Raw genomic sequence first — 21,287 nt, 5'->3', positions numbered from 1 at the left:
CCACATATGCCAGGTTGAGAGGAAACCCCAACCTACAGTGAAACCTGCACCCCTAAGTCCTGTACCGGTGTTAGGAGGACCCTCCAGCAGAGGGTTGGTGAACTGGAAGGGATCCCCGCCAAGAACAAAAGGGGACAGGTAGGCACAAGGCTGGCAAAAGTTTAGAAAGGAAAGGGGAAAATGTGACCAAGAGGGCAGGTTAAAGGAGATCCGGGAGGAATCCCCGATAAAAACCTCTACTATCTGGTCAGCCAACCCCAAACAATGTGAAAGTTAGAAACTACATCCTCCTATGTAAATACAGACACTAGATGCACCCCACCAGTGTTGCTAACCGCAATTACAGGTACCTGCAGAATCAAAGAAAGACCTCTAGGGGGCAGAGAAACAGTGAGGGTGATGCCTCACCTAGTCAGAGTGCCACAGGAGAGTGCACGTATGTACACGTACCTGTCGGCAGGAGTATCCCAGAGAACAAAGGGGAGATTAACAAAGAATTCTCCCCACAGTCAGAGAAATGGGGTACCACACATCCCCTCAAGTCAAAAGCCTTTGCATGACTCAGCAACTCTCGGAAAGAGAGTTCAGGCTAGAGCCGACCACTACTGATTCTCTTTGGAAAAAAAAACTCCCCCCACTCCCCGCCTTGGCAGACCTCAGCAGGACCAATGACCCTAGGCAGTCATGGAAATGGACGAACTGAAGAAAAACTTCCCCAAAGAGCCACATGTTTACTGGGATGCCAAAAAGGGGGCAATTAAAGCAGCACTGGCACCAAGAAAAGACAGGCAATTTTAATAAGTTTTAGGATTTATGAATGAATGGGAATGAATGAGTGAAATGTATGTTTTTTTTCTCGATCCTTGTAATGAAATGTGTCTTTTCTCAAATCATACTTCATTCCCTTGGGTGTGGAAGTGTCATGCAGGTCCCCACCTGCCAAAATGAGGCATATTAATTTAGCCACATGGCCATTATATTTCAAATTGCTGCTGGGGAGAAGAGAAGGGCTGTGACAAGGGGTTGCCAGACCCCTGGCTGAAAAGTCATTTATGCATATTAACAGACAGTGCGTGGAAAAAAGGACCTATCCCCTCCTCCAATACAATCCACAAACAGACATGGTCAAACCAGTTAGTCACATGAGTTCTGATGAAAGGTCACTGACCCGAAATGTTAACTCTGCTTCTCTCTCCACAGATGCTGCCAGGCCTGCTGAGTATTTCCAGCATTTCTTATTTTTAAATTACATGACTAACCTGTTTGGCAGTCTGTTTTTTTCTGTATTTTACAGTTTGAACTCAGAATCTGCAGAAAGCTGTTTGCACCTGGACTGAGAAGATCTCGCTCCTGTCTGCAACCTTCTCTTTCTCACAAGCTTCTGTATCTACTGAAGACACATGAACCCCAAGATAGAAAAGTCTCTTTCTGTGAACAAGGTTTAAGAAGAATACTGGGCCCCAACGAAAAGCCAGATCTACCGACAATCCAGGACTCTACAGTGAACTTGACGAACCGTAACAACAACTCTTCAGATATTGCCTCATACCTTTCCACTTTATTTTTTCTGCTCTTTTCTGTCTCTTGCATGTGTGTATCATATATGCATGCTAGTGTGGGCACGTCATATATCTGTCAGTGTTAACCAATTTAGAGTTTAAGTTTAATAAATATCAACTTTTCGTCTTTAAACCGAAGGATGCCTGTTTGTGCTGGTTTCTTTGCCTTATAATTGGAAATCAGTGAACAAGGATTCACCAAGGGGGAGCTAAAAACACAGTGTGTTTAGAATTAAACCCTGTTACATTAAGACCAGGTGAATGCTAAAAGGGAACCTGAGACCTCTTTCTCACCTAGTTGTAACAATGTTGATAGTGGGGGATTCAGTGATAGTAAAGCTGTTGAATGTCAAATGAAGATGGTAAAATTCTCTCTTGTTGAAGATGGCCATTTCCTGGCAGTTATGTTGTGCAAAGTTATTTGCCACTTATCAGACCAAGTCTGAATGTTGTCCAGGTCTTGCTGAGTTGTATGCCCAGACTGCTTCAGTATCTGAGGAATTGCAAATGATGCTGAACATTGTGCAATCATCAGCAAACATCCTCACTTCTGACCTTATGATGGAGGGAGGGTCATTGATGAAGCAGGTGAAGGTGGTTCTGCTTAGGACACTAACCCGAGGAACTCCTGCAGTGATGTTGCTGGGGCTGAGATGATTGGCCTTCAACAACCACAACAATCTTCCTTTGCGCTAAGTACAACTCCAACCAAAAGAGAGTTTTCCCCCTGATTCCCATTGACTCCAGTTTTGCTAAGGCTCCCTGATGCCATATTCGGTCAAATGCTGCCTTGATGTCAAGGGCAGTCACTCTCATCTCACCTCTGGAGTTCAGCAATTTTTTCCATGTTTGGACCAAGACTGTAATGAGATAAGGAGATGAGTGGTCCTGGCAGAACCCAAACTGAGTACCTGTGAGCAGGTTATTGCTGAGTAAGTGCCACCTGATAGCACTGTAAACGACACCCTCATGACTATTGCTGATGATCGAGAGGAGGCTGATTATTGGCTGGATTGGATTTGTCTTGCTTTTTGTGGACAGGACATACCTGGGCCATTTTCCACATTTCCGGGTAGATACCAGTGTTGTAGCTGAACTGAAACAGGGGCGCAGCTAGTTCTGGAGCACAGGTCTTCACTACTAAAGCCGGGATTTTGTCAGGGGCCATAGCCTTTACAGTTTCAGATATTTCTTGATATCATGTGGAATTAATCAGATTGGCTGAAGACTGAGATCTGTGATGCTGGGGACCTCAGGAGGCTGAGATGGATCATCCACTCGGCACTTCTGGCTGAAGATGGTTGCAGTAATTGCAGGAACTGTCGGGAGGTCAGTGTGTTGAGGGGAGGATGTTTTCTGTAAGGATGGGATTGAAAGGTTGCAGCAATGAGGAAGGTGTTTTTATGAATGGTTATTCCTGGTGATCCTGTTCTCACGGACACAGTCAGACCAGAATCTGCCCTTACCCCCACACTAGAAGAAGGGTCACTGACCTGAAACATTAACTCTGCTTCTCTCTCCACAGATGCTGCCAAACCTGCTGAGTATTTCCAGCATTTCTTGTTTTTCTTACACATATTATAGTTACTTGAACAACATTTTAAAGCATTATTATCTATCATAATTGCTTCTAATTAAACTTATACACTTTTAAGACATTACACTATGCATTATTTACTTTTAATATTCTGCCATGCAGGTGAGTTCCATCTTGCAGGGCTAAATGACCTCTTCCGCTTCCTGAGTAACAGGCTCGAGGAGCTGAATGGCCTCCTCCTCTTCCTGTGTAACAGGCTCGAGGAGCTGACTGGCCTCCTCCTCTTCCTGTGTAACAGGCTCGAGGAGCTGACTGGCCTCCTCCTCTTCTTGTGTAACAGGCTCGAGGAGCTGAATGGCCTCCTGCTCTTCTTGTGTAACAGGCTCGAGGAGCTGAATGGCCTCCTCCTTTTCCTGTGTAACAGGCTTGACGGGCTGAATGGGCTCCTCCTGTATTTTCTCTGATTGGTCAGACATGGTGTGGGCCAGTGAATCTCTCTCTCTGGTTAACCCTGTCCTTGTCCTGTGTCTCCTCCCCACTCTCCCCTCCCCAGGAACAGCTGAAGATTCTTGCCAGTGAGATGGTGAAGGACTCCCCAGAGTTTCACTGTCTGCAATCCCTGTTCTCCGTGCTTTACACTGAGAGCCTGAAGCTCAAGGCCCAGATGGACGATGGCCACAATCTGCTCTTCACCACCCGAACCACAGTCGAGTGAAGGACATCACTGAAACAACATGAGATCTAGAGATGGGACTGATGGTGTTTGAAAGAACAACCTCATTGCTGGGAGAATACAGCTTCCAATTTTCATTTGTTAATTAATCTGATCAGAATTATCCAGTCTTTGGAGATTTCCAATTCAATCTCAGAAATAAATATATTCGGATCACAACACAGGTTGAATTCAATGTCGTAATCTGTTGCTTGAAGCTTTTTTTTAAATTCAACAATGTGGCAACCTCAATATCCCCGGGGAGATCCCACAGGGTATAAATTACAGGCTCTGGCAATGTGTCACCTCAGAGTTTAATACAGAGAGATTGTCTGCAGCACGAAGGGACACATCACTTCACATAGAAAATGCGGCAAACAATTGACAGAATCTCGAAAATATATCACATAATTCTTGCTATCATTGGTGTTGCTGGTAGGTGACTACAACCACTGAAGTTGTGTAAATCTGTGTGTGAGCTGGTCTCTTAGTTTTACTCGGTGACTGATAATGTTAAATGCTGATCTCGTGGTCAGCGTTATACAGACACCCGATCAGTGATATCATTCCCTTACGTCAAATATCCTGAATTATCACTGGGGTTTCATTCCATTGTCTTGGCTGATAATAAACCTCTGTTTGTAGCTGACTGGTTCTCTGAACTATAAAGTTATTGCATTTAGTGGAACATCGTGTAATGCTGAATTAGACCTCAGTGAAGGCAACTCTCTGAGTGAAGGTATTAGTGGGAGCATCAGTCAGTGTAAAATCAAAATGAGTGTGGGTCACTAACCGGAGTGGAACACCTGATCCCAGTGATCATGTATTAATGGGAGTATCTGTCACTGTAGAATTGTACTGAGTACAATTGTACAACCCAGTTCTATTTTGAAATCATTGTTTCAGGTATCTGATCTCTCCGTTCCATGAAGCTGCCTTTGTGTTTTAACAATGTAATTGATTGCAAGTGTTTTTTGCTGATGTTTGGTAATAAGTGTAGAAAGTGAAATGTATTGATATTGCTCTGTCTCCTATTGAACTGCTCCAACAGAAACAAATGTTAACTTACTGACAGTTAAACAGCAGGACAGCACTATTACAGCATTCTAATCCTTTGTATAATGATGTTTCTTACTCTGAGTATAGTTACTGTAAACACTTTAGTTATTTTAGTGATGATTAATCCCCTTCCTCCAACATGGTCCTTAGAAACTGTGGGTCATGAGTGTTGAATTGTATTACTATTGCACAGGATGAATATTGGGCTGTGTTTATTGAATCATCCACTTGTGTAACTGATTATGGTTTGACAGATCAGTTCTTATCTATGATCCAAAGTCTCGACACATGTAACCTGTACCAATCTCTGCCCTTAGCTCAGTGAGGTTTGTCCCTGTGAGGAGAGACACCTATAACTGAGAAACAGACATATCGGGTTTCATAATATAGAGATCAGACCGAGGACAGTAAATAATAACATTAGTGAACTGTTAATGATGAAATAAATAATACACTTCTCTCAGTTCTGGTATCATCCTGGTCAAAATAATTGCACCTTCTCCAGTGCATCAATGTCCTTTTTGTAATATGGAGACCAGAACTGTATGCAGTACGCTAAGTGTTGTATAACCAAGCTTCTATATTATTTTGATATCAGCTCTTTGCTTTTTCAATTCCATTCCTCCAGAAATGACCTCGTGCTTTGTTTCTATTTTTATGACCCAGTTAACCTGTGTTGCTACTTTAAATGATTTGTGAATCTGTACCCCTGAACCCCTTTCCCCCTCAACCCCATTTAGATGCTTATTTTCCAAGGTACATTAGAGAACCTTATTCTTCCGACCAAACTTCAGCACCTCACACTTTGTTCAACTGAAATTAATTTTCTATTTAAATATCCATTGTGCAAGTTTATTATTATTAATATCTTCAGGTATTTTGTTGCATTCTTCCTCTGTGTTAATTCTTCTCTTGACTCCCATTTCTCTGTAAATCTTGAAATTGTGCTTCTGCTTCCCGAGTCCATATTGTTTCTGTAAATGACAATGTTCCCAGCACTGATCCTTGTGGAACACCACTTCCCACCTTCCGCCAATCTGAGGAAATACCTTTAACCCCTACTCCCTGTTTTCTGTTTCTGTAGCCAGCTCACTGTCCATTCTGCTGCTTGTCTCCTAACTCCACTTGCTCTGAGATTAGTCATGAGTCTGCTGTGTGGTCCATTATCGAAGACCTTTAGAAAATCAATGTATATTACATCATCTGTATTAGTCTTAACTCCTCTTATTTTCAAAGAATGAAATTATATTGGTCAAGAATGACCTTCCTTTTGGATTATGTGCTGACTATTTTTTATCAGAGTATATGTTTCTGGACATTTCTCTGTTAAATCTTTGAATAAGGATTTCATTGTTGAGGAACAGATACTCATGCCTCTGCTATCTCTACCTTTCTTTTTCAGTCTGTGTGGACGTAATCCATCTGAACCAGAGAGTTTGCTCTCTCTTTCTGATTACTTTATCAAATATCTCACCACTTTCTACCTTCAATGTATTGAAGTTTTTCATTGAATTTATTCACTATTATTCGACAGTTTAGTTCCTCCCTTCAGGGATCTCACTCCCTTCTTTAGGCTCAGAATCCTCATCCATTGGGTCATTCTGGCCCCGACTGTCCCACAACACACGAGACTTCCTTCCTTCTGAGCTCGGAGCTGTGCTGCAGAATTCCATTTACATTTCTGTCCATGTCAGTCTGCCCCTCTCTGCTCCAAAGTCCAGTAAATCTGAGCTCTCCTTAAACTCACAGTGGATGGGATCTTGTCTGACAGACACCATGAGGCCATTTCCCGGCTAGTTTCCCTCCACCATCTCCGGCTGGGACATTCCGAGGGCCCCATTTGCAATTGATTCATTTTGTTTAATTCACTCGCCATTCCCACTGGAACTCTTCTCTTCCTCACCAGCTCTGGTCTGGGAATGAAAACCCTCGCAGGTTCCTGATCCTGATCCCTGTGCAGGGATCCTGTTGTAAAGTATAGGTGTGTGGACCTCGGGTGTGAATACTGGGATATTCCACACACAAATGTTGTCACTATGGAAACTGTATGGGTCCGAGCTATGCTGCCTTTGTGTAGGTTACGTGGACCATTGTTTGTTCCAATCCTACTCAGCTCCCCTCCGTCACATATATTTTCCAATACTTTGATGACTGTTCTTGTTCTGGGAGGACGAACAAAGCAAGGGAATATACGATGGATGGTAGGACCCTAGGAACTACAGAGGGTCAGAGGGATCTTGGTGTACTTGTCCATTGATTACTGAAGGCAGCAGCACAGGTAGATAAGGTGGTTAAGACGGCATATGGGATACTTGCCTTTATTAACCGAGGCATAGAATATAAGAACAGGGATGTTATGTTGAAGCTGTACAAAACGCTAGTTAGGCCACAGCTGGAGTACTGTGTGCAGTTCTGGTGGCCACACTATAGGAAGGATGTGATTGCACTGGAGAAGGTGCAGAGGAGATTCACCAGGATGTTGCCTGGGCTGCAACATTTCACTGTGAAGAAAGACTGGATAGGCTGGGGTTGTTTTCCTTAGAGCATAGAATGCTGAGGGGGGACATTATGGAGGTATACAAAAGTAGGAGGGGCATAAATAGGGTAGATAGGAAGAAACTTTTTCCTTCAGCAGAGGTGTTAATCACCAGGGGCATAGATTTAAGGTAATGGGCAGGGCGTTTAGAGGGGACTTGAGAAAAACATTTTTCATCCAGAGGGTGCTTGGAATCTGGAACGCACTGCCTGAAGGGGTGGTCGAGGCAGGAACCCTCAAAACATTTAAGAGGTATTTAGATGAGAGTTTGAAACACCATAACATACAAGGTTATGGGCCAAGTGCTGGAAAATGGAATTAGAATAGATCGGCTTGATGGCCAGCACAGACACGATGGGTCAAAGGGCCTAATTCTGTGCTGTATAACTCTATAACTCTATGACTCTGAGGTGTCATTTCCTGCTTTTGCCTTGAACAGGAAAATTACATCAACATAGAATCATAACATAGAAAATGGGAGCAGGAATAGGCCATTCGGCCCTTTGTGCCTGCTCCACCATTCAAAAAAGATTGTCTAATTCAGTACCCTGTTCCTGCTCTCTCCCCATATCACTTGATCCCTTCGGCATTAAAAATATATATCTATCTCCTTCTTGAATATATTTAATGACTTGGTCTCTACTTCCTTCTGCGGTAGAGAATTCCACAGGTTCACCATCCTCTGAGTGAAGACATTTCTCCTCATCTCGGTTCTAAATGGTGTACCCCATATTCCGAGACTGTGACCCCTGGTTCTGGACTCCTAAATCATCGGAAATATCCTCCCTGCATCTAGCCTGTCTAGTGCTGTTCGAATTTTATAGGTTTCTATGAGATCCCCTTTCATTCTTCTAAACTCTAGTGAATAGAGGCCTAGTCGACCCAATCTCTCCTCATATATCAATCCTGCCATCCCAGGAATCAGCCTGGTAAATCTTATTTGCACTCTCTCCAAGGCAAGAACATCCTTCCTCAGATAAGGAGACCAAAACTGCACACAATACTCCAGATGTGGTCTCATCAAGGCCCTGTATAACTGCAGTAAGACATCCTTGCTCCTGTACTCAAATCGTCTTGAAATGAAGCCCAACATACCATTTGCCTTTCTAACTGCTTGCTGCACCTGAATGCTTGCTTTCAGTGACTGGTGCACAAGGACACCCAGGTCTCATTGCACCTCCCCCTTTCCCAATCTATCACCATTCAGATAATAATCTGCCTTTCTGTTTTTACAACCAAAGTGGATAACCTCACATTTATCCACGTTATACAACATACATTTGCCCACTCAGCCGCCTTGTCCAAATCACATTGGAGCTGCTTTGCATCTTCCTCACAGTTCACATTGCCCCCCAGCATTGTGTCATCTGCGAACTTGGAAATGTTACATTTAGTTCCCTCACTCAAGTCATCAGTATATATTGTGAATAGCTGGGGCCCAAGCACTGATCCCTGCGATACCCCACTAGTCACTGCTTGCTACCAGGAAAAAGACCCGTTTATTCCTACTCTCTGTTTCCTGTCTGTCAACCAATTCTCAATCCATGCCAGTATAATACCCCATATCCCATGTGCTTTAATTTTGCACACAAACCTCTTATGTGGGACCTTATCAAAAGCCTTCTGAAAATCCAATTGCACCACATCAACTGGTTCTCCCTTATCTATTCTACTAGTTACATCCTCAAAAAACTCCAGTACATTTGTTAAGCATGATTGCCCTTTCATAAACCCAAGCTGACTTTGTCCAATCCGTTTCTGCTTTCCAGGTGTTCTGCTATCACATCCTTTATAATCGGATCTCGTATTTTCCCCATTACTGATGTAAGGCTAACTGGTCTGTAATTCCTTGTTTTCCTCTCCCTACTTTTTTAAATAGTGGGGTTACATTTTCCATCCTCTAATTTGTAGGAACTGCTCCAGAGTCTATAGAATTTTGGAAGAATTTGGAAGAATTTTGGGCGGCACAGTGGCGCAGTGGTTAGCACCGCAGCCTCATAGCTCCAGGGACCCGGGTTCGATTCCGGGTACTGCCTGTGTGGAGTTTGCAAGTTCTCCCTGTGTCTGCGTGGGTTTCCTCCGGGTGCTCCGGTTTCCTCCCACAAGCCAAAAGACTTGCAGGTTGATAGGTAAATTGGCCATTATAAATTGTCACTAGTATAGGTAGGTGGTAGGGAAATATAGGGACAGGTGGGGATGTTTGGTAGGAATATGGGATTAGTGTAGGATTAGTATAAATGGGTGGTTGATGTTCAGCACAGACTCGGTGGGCTGAAGGGCCTGTTTCAGTGCTGTATCTCTAATCTAATCTAATCTATGACCACCAATGCATCCATTATTTCCAGGGCTCCTTCTTTTCGTACTCTGGGATGTAGATTATCAGGCCTTTGTCAGCCTTTAACCGCATTAATTTCCTTAGAATTCTTTTTTTTACCAATACTGATTTCCTTCAGTTCCTCCCTCTCATTAGACCCTTGGTTCCCTAACTTTTCTGGGAGGTTGTTTGTGTCCTCCTTAGTGAAGACAGAACCAAAGTATGTGTTTAATTGTTCTGCCAATTCTTTGTTCCCCATTATAATTTCCCCCATTTCTGACAGTAAGACAACAACATTTGTCTTCACTAATCTTTTTCTTATCACATATTTATAGAAGCTTTTACAGTCAGTTTGTATGTTCCCCGCAAGTTTACTGTGATACTCTATTTTCCCATGCTGAATCAACCTCTTTGTCCTCCTTTGCTGAATTTTAAACTGCTCCCAATCCTCAGACTTGCTGCTTTTTCTGGCAATTTTCTATGCCTCCTCTTTGGATCTAATACTATCCTAATTTCTTTTGTAAGCCACAGTTGAGCCACCTTTCCGGTTTATTTTTGTGCCTAATTTCCACTCCTCCCTTGTCTTCACATTATCCATCGCTTACACTTTCCTTCTCTTCCTCGACTTCTCTACTTCAGTTTCAGGGGATTGTCTGTTCACCAATATCTACTGTAATCCCACCGACTCCCACAGCTACCTCGATTATACTTCCTCCCACCCGGCTTCGTGGAAAGACTCTGTTCCATTCTCCCAGTTTCTCCACCTCCGTTCTATCTGTTCTGACGATGCTACCTTCCACACCAGTGCTTCTGAAATGTCTTCATTATTCCTCAGACGAGGATTCCCCTCCACTGTGGTTAACAGGGTCCTCGACCGTGTCCATCCTCTTTCCCACGTTACTGCCTTCACCCCTTCCCTCCCTGACAGAACCACGATAAAGTTCCCCTTCCCAACCAACACCAAACATATATTCTGCTCCCCTCCCTTCCCCCCACTCATTGTGACACCCTGATCCACTCGCAATCACCCCCCAACATCAGCTCCTCTTCCCCAGGCACCTTCCCGTGCAAGCTCAGGAGATGTAACACCTGACCTTTTACTTCCTCCCTTCCCACTGTCCAAGGTCCCAAAAACTCCTTCCAGGTGAGACAGTGATTTACTTGGACTTCTTTCAATTTATTAACAGTATTCGCTGCTCATGATGGAATCTCCTGGACATTGGGAGAGGAGCAAACACAGATTGAGTGATTGCTTTGCTGAACTCATCCATTCAGTCTGCAAGTGTGACCCTGAGCTTCTGGTCACTTGTCATTTTAATTCTACATCCCACTCCCACTCTGACCTCTCTATCTCTAACCTCCTACACTCTTCCACTGAAGTTCAATGAGGAACAACACCAGATTTTTCAATTAAGCATTTTATTGCCTCTCAGACTCTACACTGAGATTAAAAACTACAGATTATAACCATTGCTCCCACTTTCTGGGATGGCCTGTGCTGGTAGCGGAGGATGGCTACAACAGAGTCACTGGGAGTGGACGGGGTGTTGGCTGGTGCTTGGGGTGGGGATCCCCTATTGGTACACAGCTGGCAGGCTGGTCCACACCCCTGGGGCCTACCCACCATTCTGCATCACTTCTCCGGACCACTGGAGCCTTCTCCTCTTTGCCAGATTTTCCATGCTCCCCTCTCCCTCTGTTATTCTGCTGTAACCATTTACACCTCCTCTGGACCCATCCTCTGTTTCTTTAATTGTCCCATTCACCTTGTACCATGATCCCTTTTAACATTGAATCACTCCTGCCCTCCACCTGATCACAGACCTTTACTTTTGTCCTTTCCTCCCACTTTTCACTGACTACATGATTGTTTTAAAACTGTTAATCTCTCATATCTTCCAGTTCTGATGAAAGCCTATCAGCCTGAAACATTAACTCTGTTTCTCTCTCCACAGATGCTGCCTGACCTGCTGAGTGTTTTCAACATTCTCCTATTTTTATCAGATTTACAGCAGTTTCAGTATTTTGTTTTTACTCCAATGTTTATTCCTGGGTATTAACAGGGGTGAGTGAAAGAGGTTGGGAGTGGAGTTTCGGAGTTTTAACTCCACAGACTGCCTCTTTTATCCTTGACAGGTTCCCTGCCCTGAAGTCAGCCTGATTGACAGGCTTGACTTCCAGTCGGGCAGGGCAGACTCTGGAGCAGGCCTCAGGACAAGGGCGGTCCAAATGCTGACCCCGGTGTTTTGGGGGAGATGCCTGATATCGGGGGAGTGTCCAATCACCATCTCCTGACGGGGAGAGAGTGGTGATATCTCCAATCGCTGGTCTGTCGATTCCCAAACCCCAGGGAAGAGTCTCCTGGTTCCAGTCCAGTTAGGGGGAGAGGGCCGGGGGGGGAAACCTGATGTTTTGAGGCTTCCGATCCTGGGAGGATGGTCTGAACCCGGGAGATGTGTTCCGAACCCATAGGAGGGTCCCATCCAGGGATGAGAGTCCGATCCCAGGGAGTGGTGCGTTCTGATCTGGCGGAGTAGTGGGGTCCAATCACAGAGTGGAGGGGGTCCAATCCTGGGGGGAGGGTCCCGAAACAAGGGGTGCCGTACGATCCTGGTGGGGAGGTTCTCAATCCTAGGGGGAGAGGTGCATTCCTCGAGGGTCTTATTGTCTTATTGTGGGGGTGTAATCCAACCAGTATGGGTGCCGTCCGACCCCGGGCAGTGATGGTTGTCCTATCATGGGATAGGTGGGGTGTGGTCCCAGGGTGGTGGGAATGATCACAAGGGAGTGCTCGAATCCCAAATTTGTGGACTGTTCCAATTCCCAATCCTGGGTGCCTTTGTATGTGGTGTGGGTTATAACAAGGAAACCCTGGCAGACAGAGTTAAACCTGTAAAACAGATGAAATCAGAGACTTCCAACCTCATTAAAATATTTAAATGACCAACCCGCCTCCTGGAGCCGGTTGTCTGTCCGTCCCCTTTCCCTATTCCCTTAAACCGGTAGAAGGCGGATAAGATATTGGTTGGGTTCGGGGTTGAGATTTTTAAATTTTATGCTTTGACTTTCCCCCAACCCCCCTGTTTTTGGTGCTAAAATCCTGCCCTTACTGTCTGGGTCAGACACGGAGAATGTTTGATCAGTAATTTCCAGTCTCTTTTCCCTTCTCTCTCTTACAGTTAATTTACTGGCGATTGTGATCCTGTCCCGGGGAAAGTGCGGCCTCTCCACCTGCACCACTCGCTACCTGGTGGCCATGGCAACGGCGGATCTGCTGGTCATTATCACTGAGGTCATACTGTGGCCAATCAGTTATTATCATTTCCCAGGATCTTTCCTGAATATCACCCCTGTGTGCAGTGTTAACATTGTCCTGCTCCGTGCAGCCACAGACTGTTCTGTCTGGTTCACCGTCACTTTCACCTTTGATCGATTTGTGGCCATTTGTTGCCAGAAGCTGAAAACAAAATATTGCACGAAGAAAACTGCGGCTGTGGTTCTAGCAACAACCTGCATTCTGCTCTGTTCAAAAAACATCCCCGTCTACTTTGCACGTGAACCTGGAGAGATAATCAACAATGTACCGTGGGGCTGTGTTGCAAAACCAAGCTATTATACTGATGCTGGATGGGTGGGATTTGACTGGTTTGCTACAGTTTTAACCCCATTGCTCCCATTCGCTTTAATCCTGTCACTCAACGCTTTGACTGTCAGACACATTTTAATGACCAGTCAAGTCCGTAAGGGACTGAGGGGTCAGAGCAAGGGAGAGAATCACAGTGACCCAGAGATGGAGAGCAGAAGGAAGTCTGTGATTTTACTCTTCACCATATCCAGCAACTTCATACTTCTGTGGTTGGTCTATGTTATGGAATTCTTATATTATAACATTACAGGGACAGATCAGACCTATTACACTGATTCAGAATATGTATTTCAACAGGTCGGATGGATGCTGCTGAATTTAAGTTGCTGCACAAACACATTTATTTATGTGGTGACTCAGTCCAAGTTCAGAGAGCAGGTCAAGAGCGCGGTGAAATATCCGGTTACATCAATTATTCAATTAATGAATAAACAAAACAACTGAGAGCAGCCCAGAGGCGGGTCCCAGTGTTTCCAGTCCATGAATGGAATATGTATCCCCAGTGGCTAAAATGTGACCGACAGCTGAATGATCTGAACTGCACTGATGGGGTTGGGGTGTCACAAATGCTAAAGAATGGGAAGGTGGTCGGCAAGAGGCCACCTTTGGAGAAGTGGACACAAAGGGGTCGGAGGAGAGTTAGCGCATCCCCTGCAGGAAAGGAGGGGAAACAGCAGCCACATATCTAAATCTTCTTGTGTCAGCTGATTGTTATCACTTGTTTTATATTTGGAGATATATTGTTGAATCCATCTGCCTTCCCTTCCCCCACTACCGTCTCTCTCTCTCTCTCTCTCTCTCTCTCTCTCCCTATGCCCCCAAGTCAGTCGGTGGTGGTGGTTGGAGGGGCGGTTTGAGGATTCTGAAGATGCCAGAATTAGTGGATTGCAGAAATCTCAGAGGACTGTAGCAGCTGGAGAATTTTACAGAGATAGAGAGGATTATAGGGGCTGGAGCAGATTACAGTGATAGGGAGGGTTGTAGGCAGTGGAGGTGGCTCCAGGTATAGGGAGAGGTGTAGGGCCTGGAGGAGGTTATGGAGACAGTGGGGTTGTAGGGGCTGGAGGAGGTTACAGAGATAGGGAGCGGTGCAGGGGCTGGAGGAGATTACAGAGATATAGAGGGATGAAGGGATGGAGGAAGTTATGGAGGTAGGGAGGGGTGTAGAGGCTGGAGGAGGTTATGGGGATAGGGAGGGGTGTAGGGCTGGAGGAGGTTACAGAGATAGAGAGAATTTCAGGGCTGGAGCAGATTACAGATATAGGGAGGGGTGTAGGTAGTGAAGGATGTTTAGGACATTTTTTGTTTTATTTATTCATGGGATGTCAGCATTGCTGGCTCAGTTTGCATTTATTGCCCATCCCTAATTGCCTTTGACAAGGTGGTGGTGAGCTGCCTTATTGAGCCGCTGCAGTCCATGTGGGGTAAATACATCCACAGTGCTGTTAGGAAGGGAGTTCCAGGAATTTGACCCAGCGACAGTGAAGCAACAGTGATATAGTTGCAAGTCAGGATGGTGTGTGGCGTGGAGGGGAACTTGCAGCTGGTGGTGTTCACATGCACCAACTGCCCTTGTCCTTTTAGGTGGTAGAGGTTGCGACTTTGGAAGGTGCTGTCAAAGGAGTTGTAGTGAGTTGCTGCAGTGCATCTTGTAGATGGTACACACTCTGTCACTATGTGTCAGTAGTGGAGGGAGTGAAAGTTTGCAGATGGGGTGCCAATCAAGTGGGCTGCTTTGTCCTAAATGGTGTCAAGTTTCTTGAGTGTTACTGGAGCTGCACTTATCCAGGCAAGTGTATTCCATCGCACTCCTGACTTGTGTCTTGTAGATAGTTTACAGGCTTTGGTGAGTCAAGAGGTCAGAGTTATACAGCACAGAAACAGGCTCTTCGGCCCATCGTGTTGGTGCCAGCCGTCAAGCACCTATCCATTCGAATCACATTTTCCACCACTTGGCCCATAGCCTTGTATGTAATGGTGTTTCAAGTGTTCATATAAATACTTCTTAAAGGTTGTGAGGGTTCCTGCCTCTACCACCTCTTCAGCCAGTGCATTCCAGATTCCAACCACCCTCTGGTGAAAAATAGTTTCCTCAAATCCCCTCGAAACCTCCTACCCCTCACCTTTAAATCTATGCCCCCTGGCTATTGACCCCTCTGCCAAGGGAGAAAATCTCTTCCTATCTACCCTATCTATGCCCCGCATAACTTTGTATATCTCAATCAGGTCCCCCCTCAGCCTTCTCTGCTCTAAGGAAAACAACCCCAGCCTCTCTAGTCTCTCTTCATAGCTGAAATGCTCCAGCCGAGGCAACATACTGGTGAATCTCCTCTCCTCCTCTCCAGTGCAATCACATCCTTCCTATAGTATGGCGACCAGAACTGGACACAATACTCAAGGTGTGGCCTAACTAGAGTTTAATACAGCTCCATCATAACCTCCCTGTTCTTATATTCTATGCCTAGCTAATAAAGGCAAGTATCCCATATGCCTTCCTAACCTTCCTAGCCTTCTGTGATCTATGGACAAGTACACCAAGGTCCCTCTGACTCTCTCTACTTCTTAGGGTCCTACCATTCATTGTATATTCCCTTGCCTTGTTAGTCCTCCCAAAATGCATCATCTCACACTTCTCAGGATTAAATTCTATTTGCCACTACTCTGCACATCTTACCAGCACATCTATATCATCCTGTAATCTAAGGTTTTCCTCCTCACTATTTACGATACCACCAATTTTCATGTCATCTGCGAACTTACTGATCATATTTCTTACATTCACGTCTAAATCATTAACGTACACGACAAACAGTAAGGGTTACAGCACTGATTTCTGTGGTACACCACTGGTCACAGGCTTCCAATTGCAAAAACAACCCTCGACCATCACCCTCTGCCTCCTCCCACTAAGCCAAATTTAGATCCAATTTGCCAAATTGCCCTGGATCCCATGGGCTCTTACCTTCTTGACCAATCTCCCATGCGGAACCTTATCAAAATCCTTACTGAAGTCCATGTAGACTACATCAACTGCTTTACCCTCATCTATACATCTAGTCACCTCCTCGAAAAGTTCAATCAAATTCGTTAGCCATGATCTCCCCCTGACAAAGCCATGCTGAATATCCTTGATTAATCCCTGTCTCGCCAAGTTGAGATTAATGCTGTCCCTCAGAATCTTTTCCAATAATTTCCCTACCACTGATGTTAAATTCACTAGCCTGGTTTATCCCCACTACCCTTCTTGAATAATGGTACCACATTCGCTGACCTCCAGTTCTCTGGCACCTCTCCTGTGGCCAGAGAGGTTTTGAAAATTTGTGTCAGAGCCCCTACAATCTCCTCCCTTGCCTCACATAGCAGTCTGGGATACATCTCATCTGGGCCTGGGGATTTATCCACTTTTAAGCCAGCTAAAACCTCTGTTACCTCCTCATTTTTAATGCTAATTTGTTCAAGTCTGGCTCTCACTCTTGCTCACAGCACCTTCCTTTTTGGCTGGAGGAGGACCCCCTTTGTCTCTTGCTTTCCTTTGTCTCCCAGGACTGCCTGGGTTTCTATCACCCTCCCACCCTTTGTCCGTTTCAGATTTGTGTTGGTGATTAGGAAAGGTTCTCTCCTGGGAAACTGACTTATAAATTAAAGCAAACTCATTGGCAAGAAGGGCCGCTTGTCAGGCTCTCTGGACCTGCTGTTCCGCTACATGGGTCTTCATGGAGAGTGGGACACAGCGCTTAAATTCTTCTAACAGAATTACTTTTCTGAGATTCTCATAGCTGTGCTGTGCTGTGCTGTACTTTAAGAGCCCTGAACCACTGGTCAAAAGCCAGCTGCTTACTTCTTTCAAACTCCAGGTAAGTTTGATTAGCTTGCTTCTTGAGGGTTCTAAACTGTTGGCGATACGCTTCGGGTAATAATTCATATGCCCTGAGGATAGCATTTATGATCATTTTATAACTTGATGAACTCTCATCTGGCAACAGGAAATAGACGTTATGGACTTTTCCATTTAGCTTGCTTTGTAGTAAAATAGACCAGGTCTCAGCTGGCCATTTTAGCCACCTTGACAGTTTCCCAAAAGACACAAAAAACTTCCACATCTTCCTCATTGAATTTTGGGATTAGTTGAGCTAGTTTTAACAATTTTGTACCCATTCCTGAATTATGCTCCTCCATCTTGGCCATGCTTTCACTGTCACCCCCTAGTTTACTCAAGCCACTTCAACTCTCTTTCTTCGCATTCCTTCTGGAATATTCTTTCTCTCTCTCTCTCTCTCTTGCATTTCATTTTGCTTCATGTTACTTCTGGAAGGCTCTTTCTTTCTCTTTCTCCTGCCTCTCTCTTTCTCTTTCCTTGACTTCTAATTCAAGTTATTTTGTTCCAATTTTAACTTTGCTAGCAGTATCCTGTCTGGGTCTTCTTCTAACACTGCTTCTGCTTTTTCAGATTCAAAGGAAAAATGGTTGGCCACTAGCCTTCGTGGTTCAGACTTCCTAGCCTTGCCACGTACAGTAATCCCACACTGCTCAGCCATTTTCCTCAACTCCTCCAAAGACAGTGCTTTTAACTTATTCCAAGCTACTTCACTCTGGCTTGGAGAGCTACTAGCTTCAGTTGCAGACATGTTAGAATTCAAGCACACACAACCACAAGGAAACCAGTATTAATCTTGCTCTTCTTTGATTGGGAACAATTTGACTTCAAACTTCCAATTTCTCTCAATTGTCTGTGGGTCAATTCCGGACAATGGCACCCAAATTTCTCTTACGACCAGGTGAGAAAGAGGGCTAGGGTTCCATTTCAGCTTTCACCTGGTTTTACTGTAACAGGGTTTAATTTTAAACACTGTGCTTTTAGCTCCCCCTTGGTGAATCCTTTTTCACCGCTTTCCAATTATAAGGCAAATAAACCAGCACAAACAGGCTTTCTTAGGTTTGAAGAAGAAAAGTTGAAATTTATTAAACTTAAATTTTAATTCAGTTAACACCTATGGATACACGACACGCCCACCTGAGCATGCATACATGATACACGCAAGAGACAGAAAAGAGAAAAAAATAAAGTGGAAAGGTTTGAGGCAATATCTGAAGAGTTGTTGTTGTGGTTCTTTGAGCTCACTGTAGAGTCCTTGATTGTAGGTAGATCTTGCTTTTCATTGGGGCCCAGTATTCTTCTTAAAATTTGTTCGCTTTAGGAGACTTTTATCTCTTGAGGTTCATATGTCTTCAGTGAATTCAGAGGCTTGAGAGAAAGAGAAGGGAGCGAGATCTTCTCAGTCCAGGAGCAAACAGGTTTCTGCAGACTCTCAGTTCAAACTGTACAATTCAGAAAAAGACCCAGACTACCAAGCAGGTTAGTTTGTGGATTGTATTGGAGCAGAGGTAGCTTCTTTGTTTCATGCACTGTCTGTTAATATGCAAAAATGTCTTTCCAGCCAGGGGCCTGGCAACCCCTTGTCACAGGCCTTCTCTTCCCAGCAACAATTTGAAATTCAATGTCCATATGGTGAAATTGCTGTGCCTCATTCTTGGTAGGTGGGGGCTTGCATGACAACATCCTGGTGGCTATCATTGATCAGAAATTGAACTAGACCAGCCATATTATTACAAAACTACTTCCATTTTTTGTAAATTTTGAGGACTTGTGTTTTCAAAACTAAAAAGATTCCATAGATGCTGGACTTTGCGTTTTTTTCTTAAGAGGTCATCGGAAGATCTTTGGACTTGATTTGTTAACAGCCCTTACTGGAGATCACCTGCTAACATAAATAAACAACATTTACTGGAAGATGTTTGCAGAGAAGTGACATGGCAAGATTTATGTTGGTCAGGGGTTTTTGACCTGCTGTTTGCAGTTTCGCTTTTAGAGAGATTGTTTTTGGTTTCACTTTGGACAGGGTTGTGGTATGGACAGTATTTTGAAAAGGAGTTTAAAATTCTACCTGCCAAGGACAAACCGCAGCTCAGCTTGTTCCATCTCTTTGAAAAGTTTGCCAGCTTTTCAATCTTTTTAAGAAGCCCTGAGAAACAAGTGTAAGAAACAGACTGAAACTGTTGCTGCATTTTTCCTGAAAGGCCTTCCAAACTGATCCTCAATGTCGTCTGTAAAGACCTGTTCTCGGAAGATCCCAGTGACAGCTCTCTGCGTGTAATTGAGATGCCAGACAAAAAAAAGGGACCACCGACATCTTTCCATATCTTCTCTTTTCTTCTTCAAGAATTAGCAAGTATTTTACCAAAGTACTTTTTTGTAACAAACCTCTGCAGAGAGAGAAGTTTTGAATTTTTTTCCAGAGATTATGTAAAGGGTTAATTTAAAAGGGGAACTTTCATATTTCAATCTGTGGATTAATGCTTTGCTTCATTACTAGGTGAGGATTGTTATGATAATGAATGGATAATTTTGTTGTTTATTAAAGAAAGCTGGTTGATGTATTTTATTCAGGGATAAAGAGTAGAGTATATGATTGACCGTATCGGTATCTGGATAAACATTTAAATATTTGTTGTGACCTGTGGAGAAGTGGATCTAGAAAAGTTAGTGCACTCCTCCCACCTGATTGTAACAATATAAATAGTGTAGCTACAACAGGTGGTCAGAGGCTGGGAATTTTGCAGTGAGTAACTCACCTCCTGACTCCCCAGAGCCTGTCCACCATCTGCAAGGCACAAGTCAGGAATGTGATGGAATACTCTCCACTTGCATGGACAAGTGTGGCTCCAACAACACTCAGGAAGCTCGACATATTGCAGGACAAAGCAACTCGTTTGATTGGCACGCCATCCACCACCTTAAACATTCACTCCTATCACTACCATCGCAGTGGCAGCAGTATGTACCATCTACAAGATGCACTGCAGCAACTCACTGCACCTCCTTTGACAGCACTTTCCAAACCCACAGCCTCTACCACCTGGAAGGTCAAGGGCAGTAGTTGCATGGGAACACCACCACCTGCAAGTTCCCCTCCAAGACACACACCATCCTGACTTGGAACTGTATAGCTGTTCCTTCACTGTCGCTGGGTCAAATTCTTGGAACTCCCTTCCTAAGAGCACTGTGGGTGTACCTTTCCCATATGGACTGCAGCGGTCCAAGATGGTAGCTCACCACAACCTTCTCAAGGGCAATTAGGGATGAGTAATAAATGCTGGCCTTGCCAACGACGTCCACATCCCAAGAATGATTAATTTAAAAAAATCAAGAAATGGCTCACAGCACTGGATATAGCAAAGGCAATGGTCCCCCCATGATGTCCTGGCTGTAGTGTTGAAGACTTGTGCTCCAGAACTGGCCGCACCTCTAGCCAAGCTGTACAACTACAACACTGGCATCTAACGGATGAAATGTAAAATTGCTCAGGTAAGTGCTGCCCACAGAAAAAAGGACAAAACCCAAACTGGTCAATTACAGCCCCATCAGTCCACATTCAATCATCATCAAAGTGATGGACGGTGTCGTGGACAATGTTATCAATCGCCATTTACTCACCAATAACCTGCTCACTGAGGCTCAACTTGGAATGAGCGATGATTGCTCGGCACAAGACCTCAATACAGCTTTGATCAAACATAGACAAAACACCTGAATTCCAGAGGTGAGCAGAGAGTGGCAGCTCTCGACATCAAGGCAGCATTTGACCGAATGTCGCATCAAGGAGCCCGCATAAAATGGAAGTCACTGGGAATCGGGGGAAAGCTCTCCACTGGCTGGAGTCATACTGAGCACAAAGGAAAATGGTTGTTGGAGGAGGCCAATCATCGCAGCTCCAGGATGTTATTGCAGGAGTTCCTCAGAGCTGTGTATTCAGTCTAACCATCTTCAGTTACTTTATCAATGACCTTCCCTCCATCACAAGTTGAAACATGGGGATGTTTGCTGAGGAGTGCCCTGTGTTCAGTTCCATTCATAATTTCTCAGAAA

General features: G+C 44.5%; 1 protein-coding gene across 1 annotated transcript; it reads left to right on the top strand.

Annotated features, from left to right (window-relative positions):
• Window positions 1-4,176: 4,176 nt before the first annotated feature.
• LOC137345745 (probable G-protein coupled receptor 139) lies at window positions 4,177-13,807 on the top strand. The gene is made up of 2 exons (XM_068009004.1): window positions 4,177-4,243; window positions 12,897-13,807. The coding sequence occupies exons 1-2, from the start codon at window positions 4,177-4,179 to the stop codon at window positions 13,805-13,807; spliced, it is 978 nt and encodes a 325-aa protein (XP_067865105.1).
• Window positions 13,808-21,287: the final 7,480 nt, after the last annotated feature.

Source organism: Heterodontus francisci, chromosome 29 (assembly GCF_036365525.1).
Source record: "Heterodontus francisci isolate sHetFra1 chromosome 29, sHetFra1.hap1, whole genome shotgun sequence".
NCBI classification, from domain to species: domain Eukaryota; kingdom Metazoa; phylum Chordata; class Chondrichthyes; order Heterodontiformes; family Heterodontidae; genus Heterodontus; species Heterodontus francisci.
This window is presented reverse-complemented; position numbering and strand designations above follow the sequence as displayed.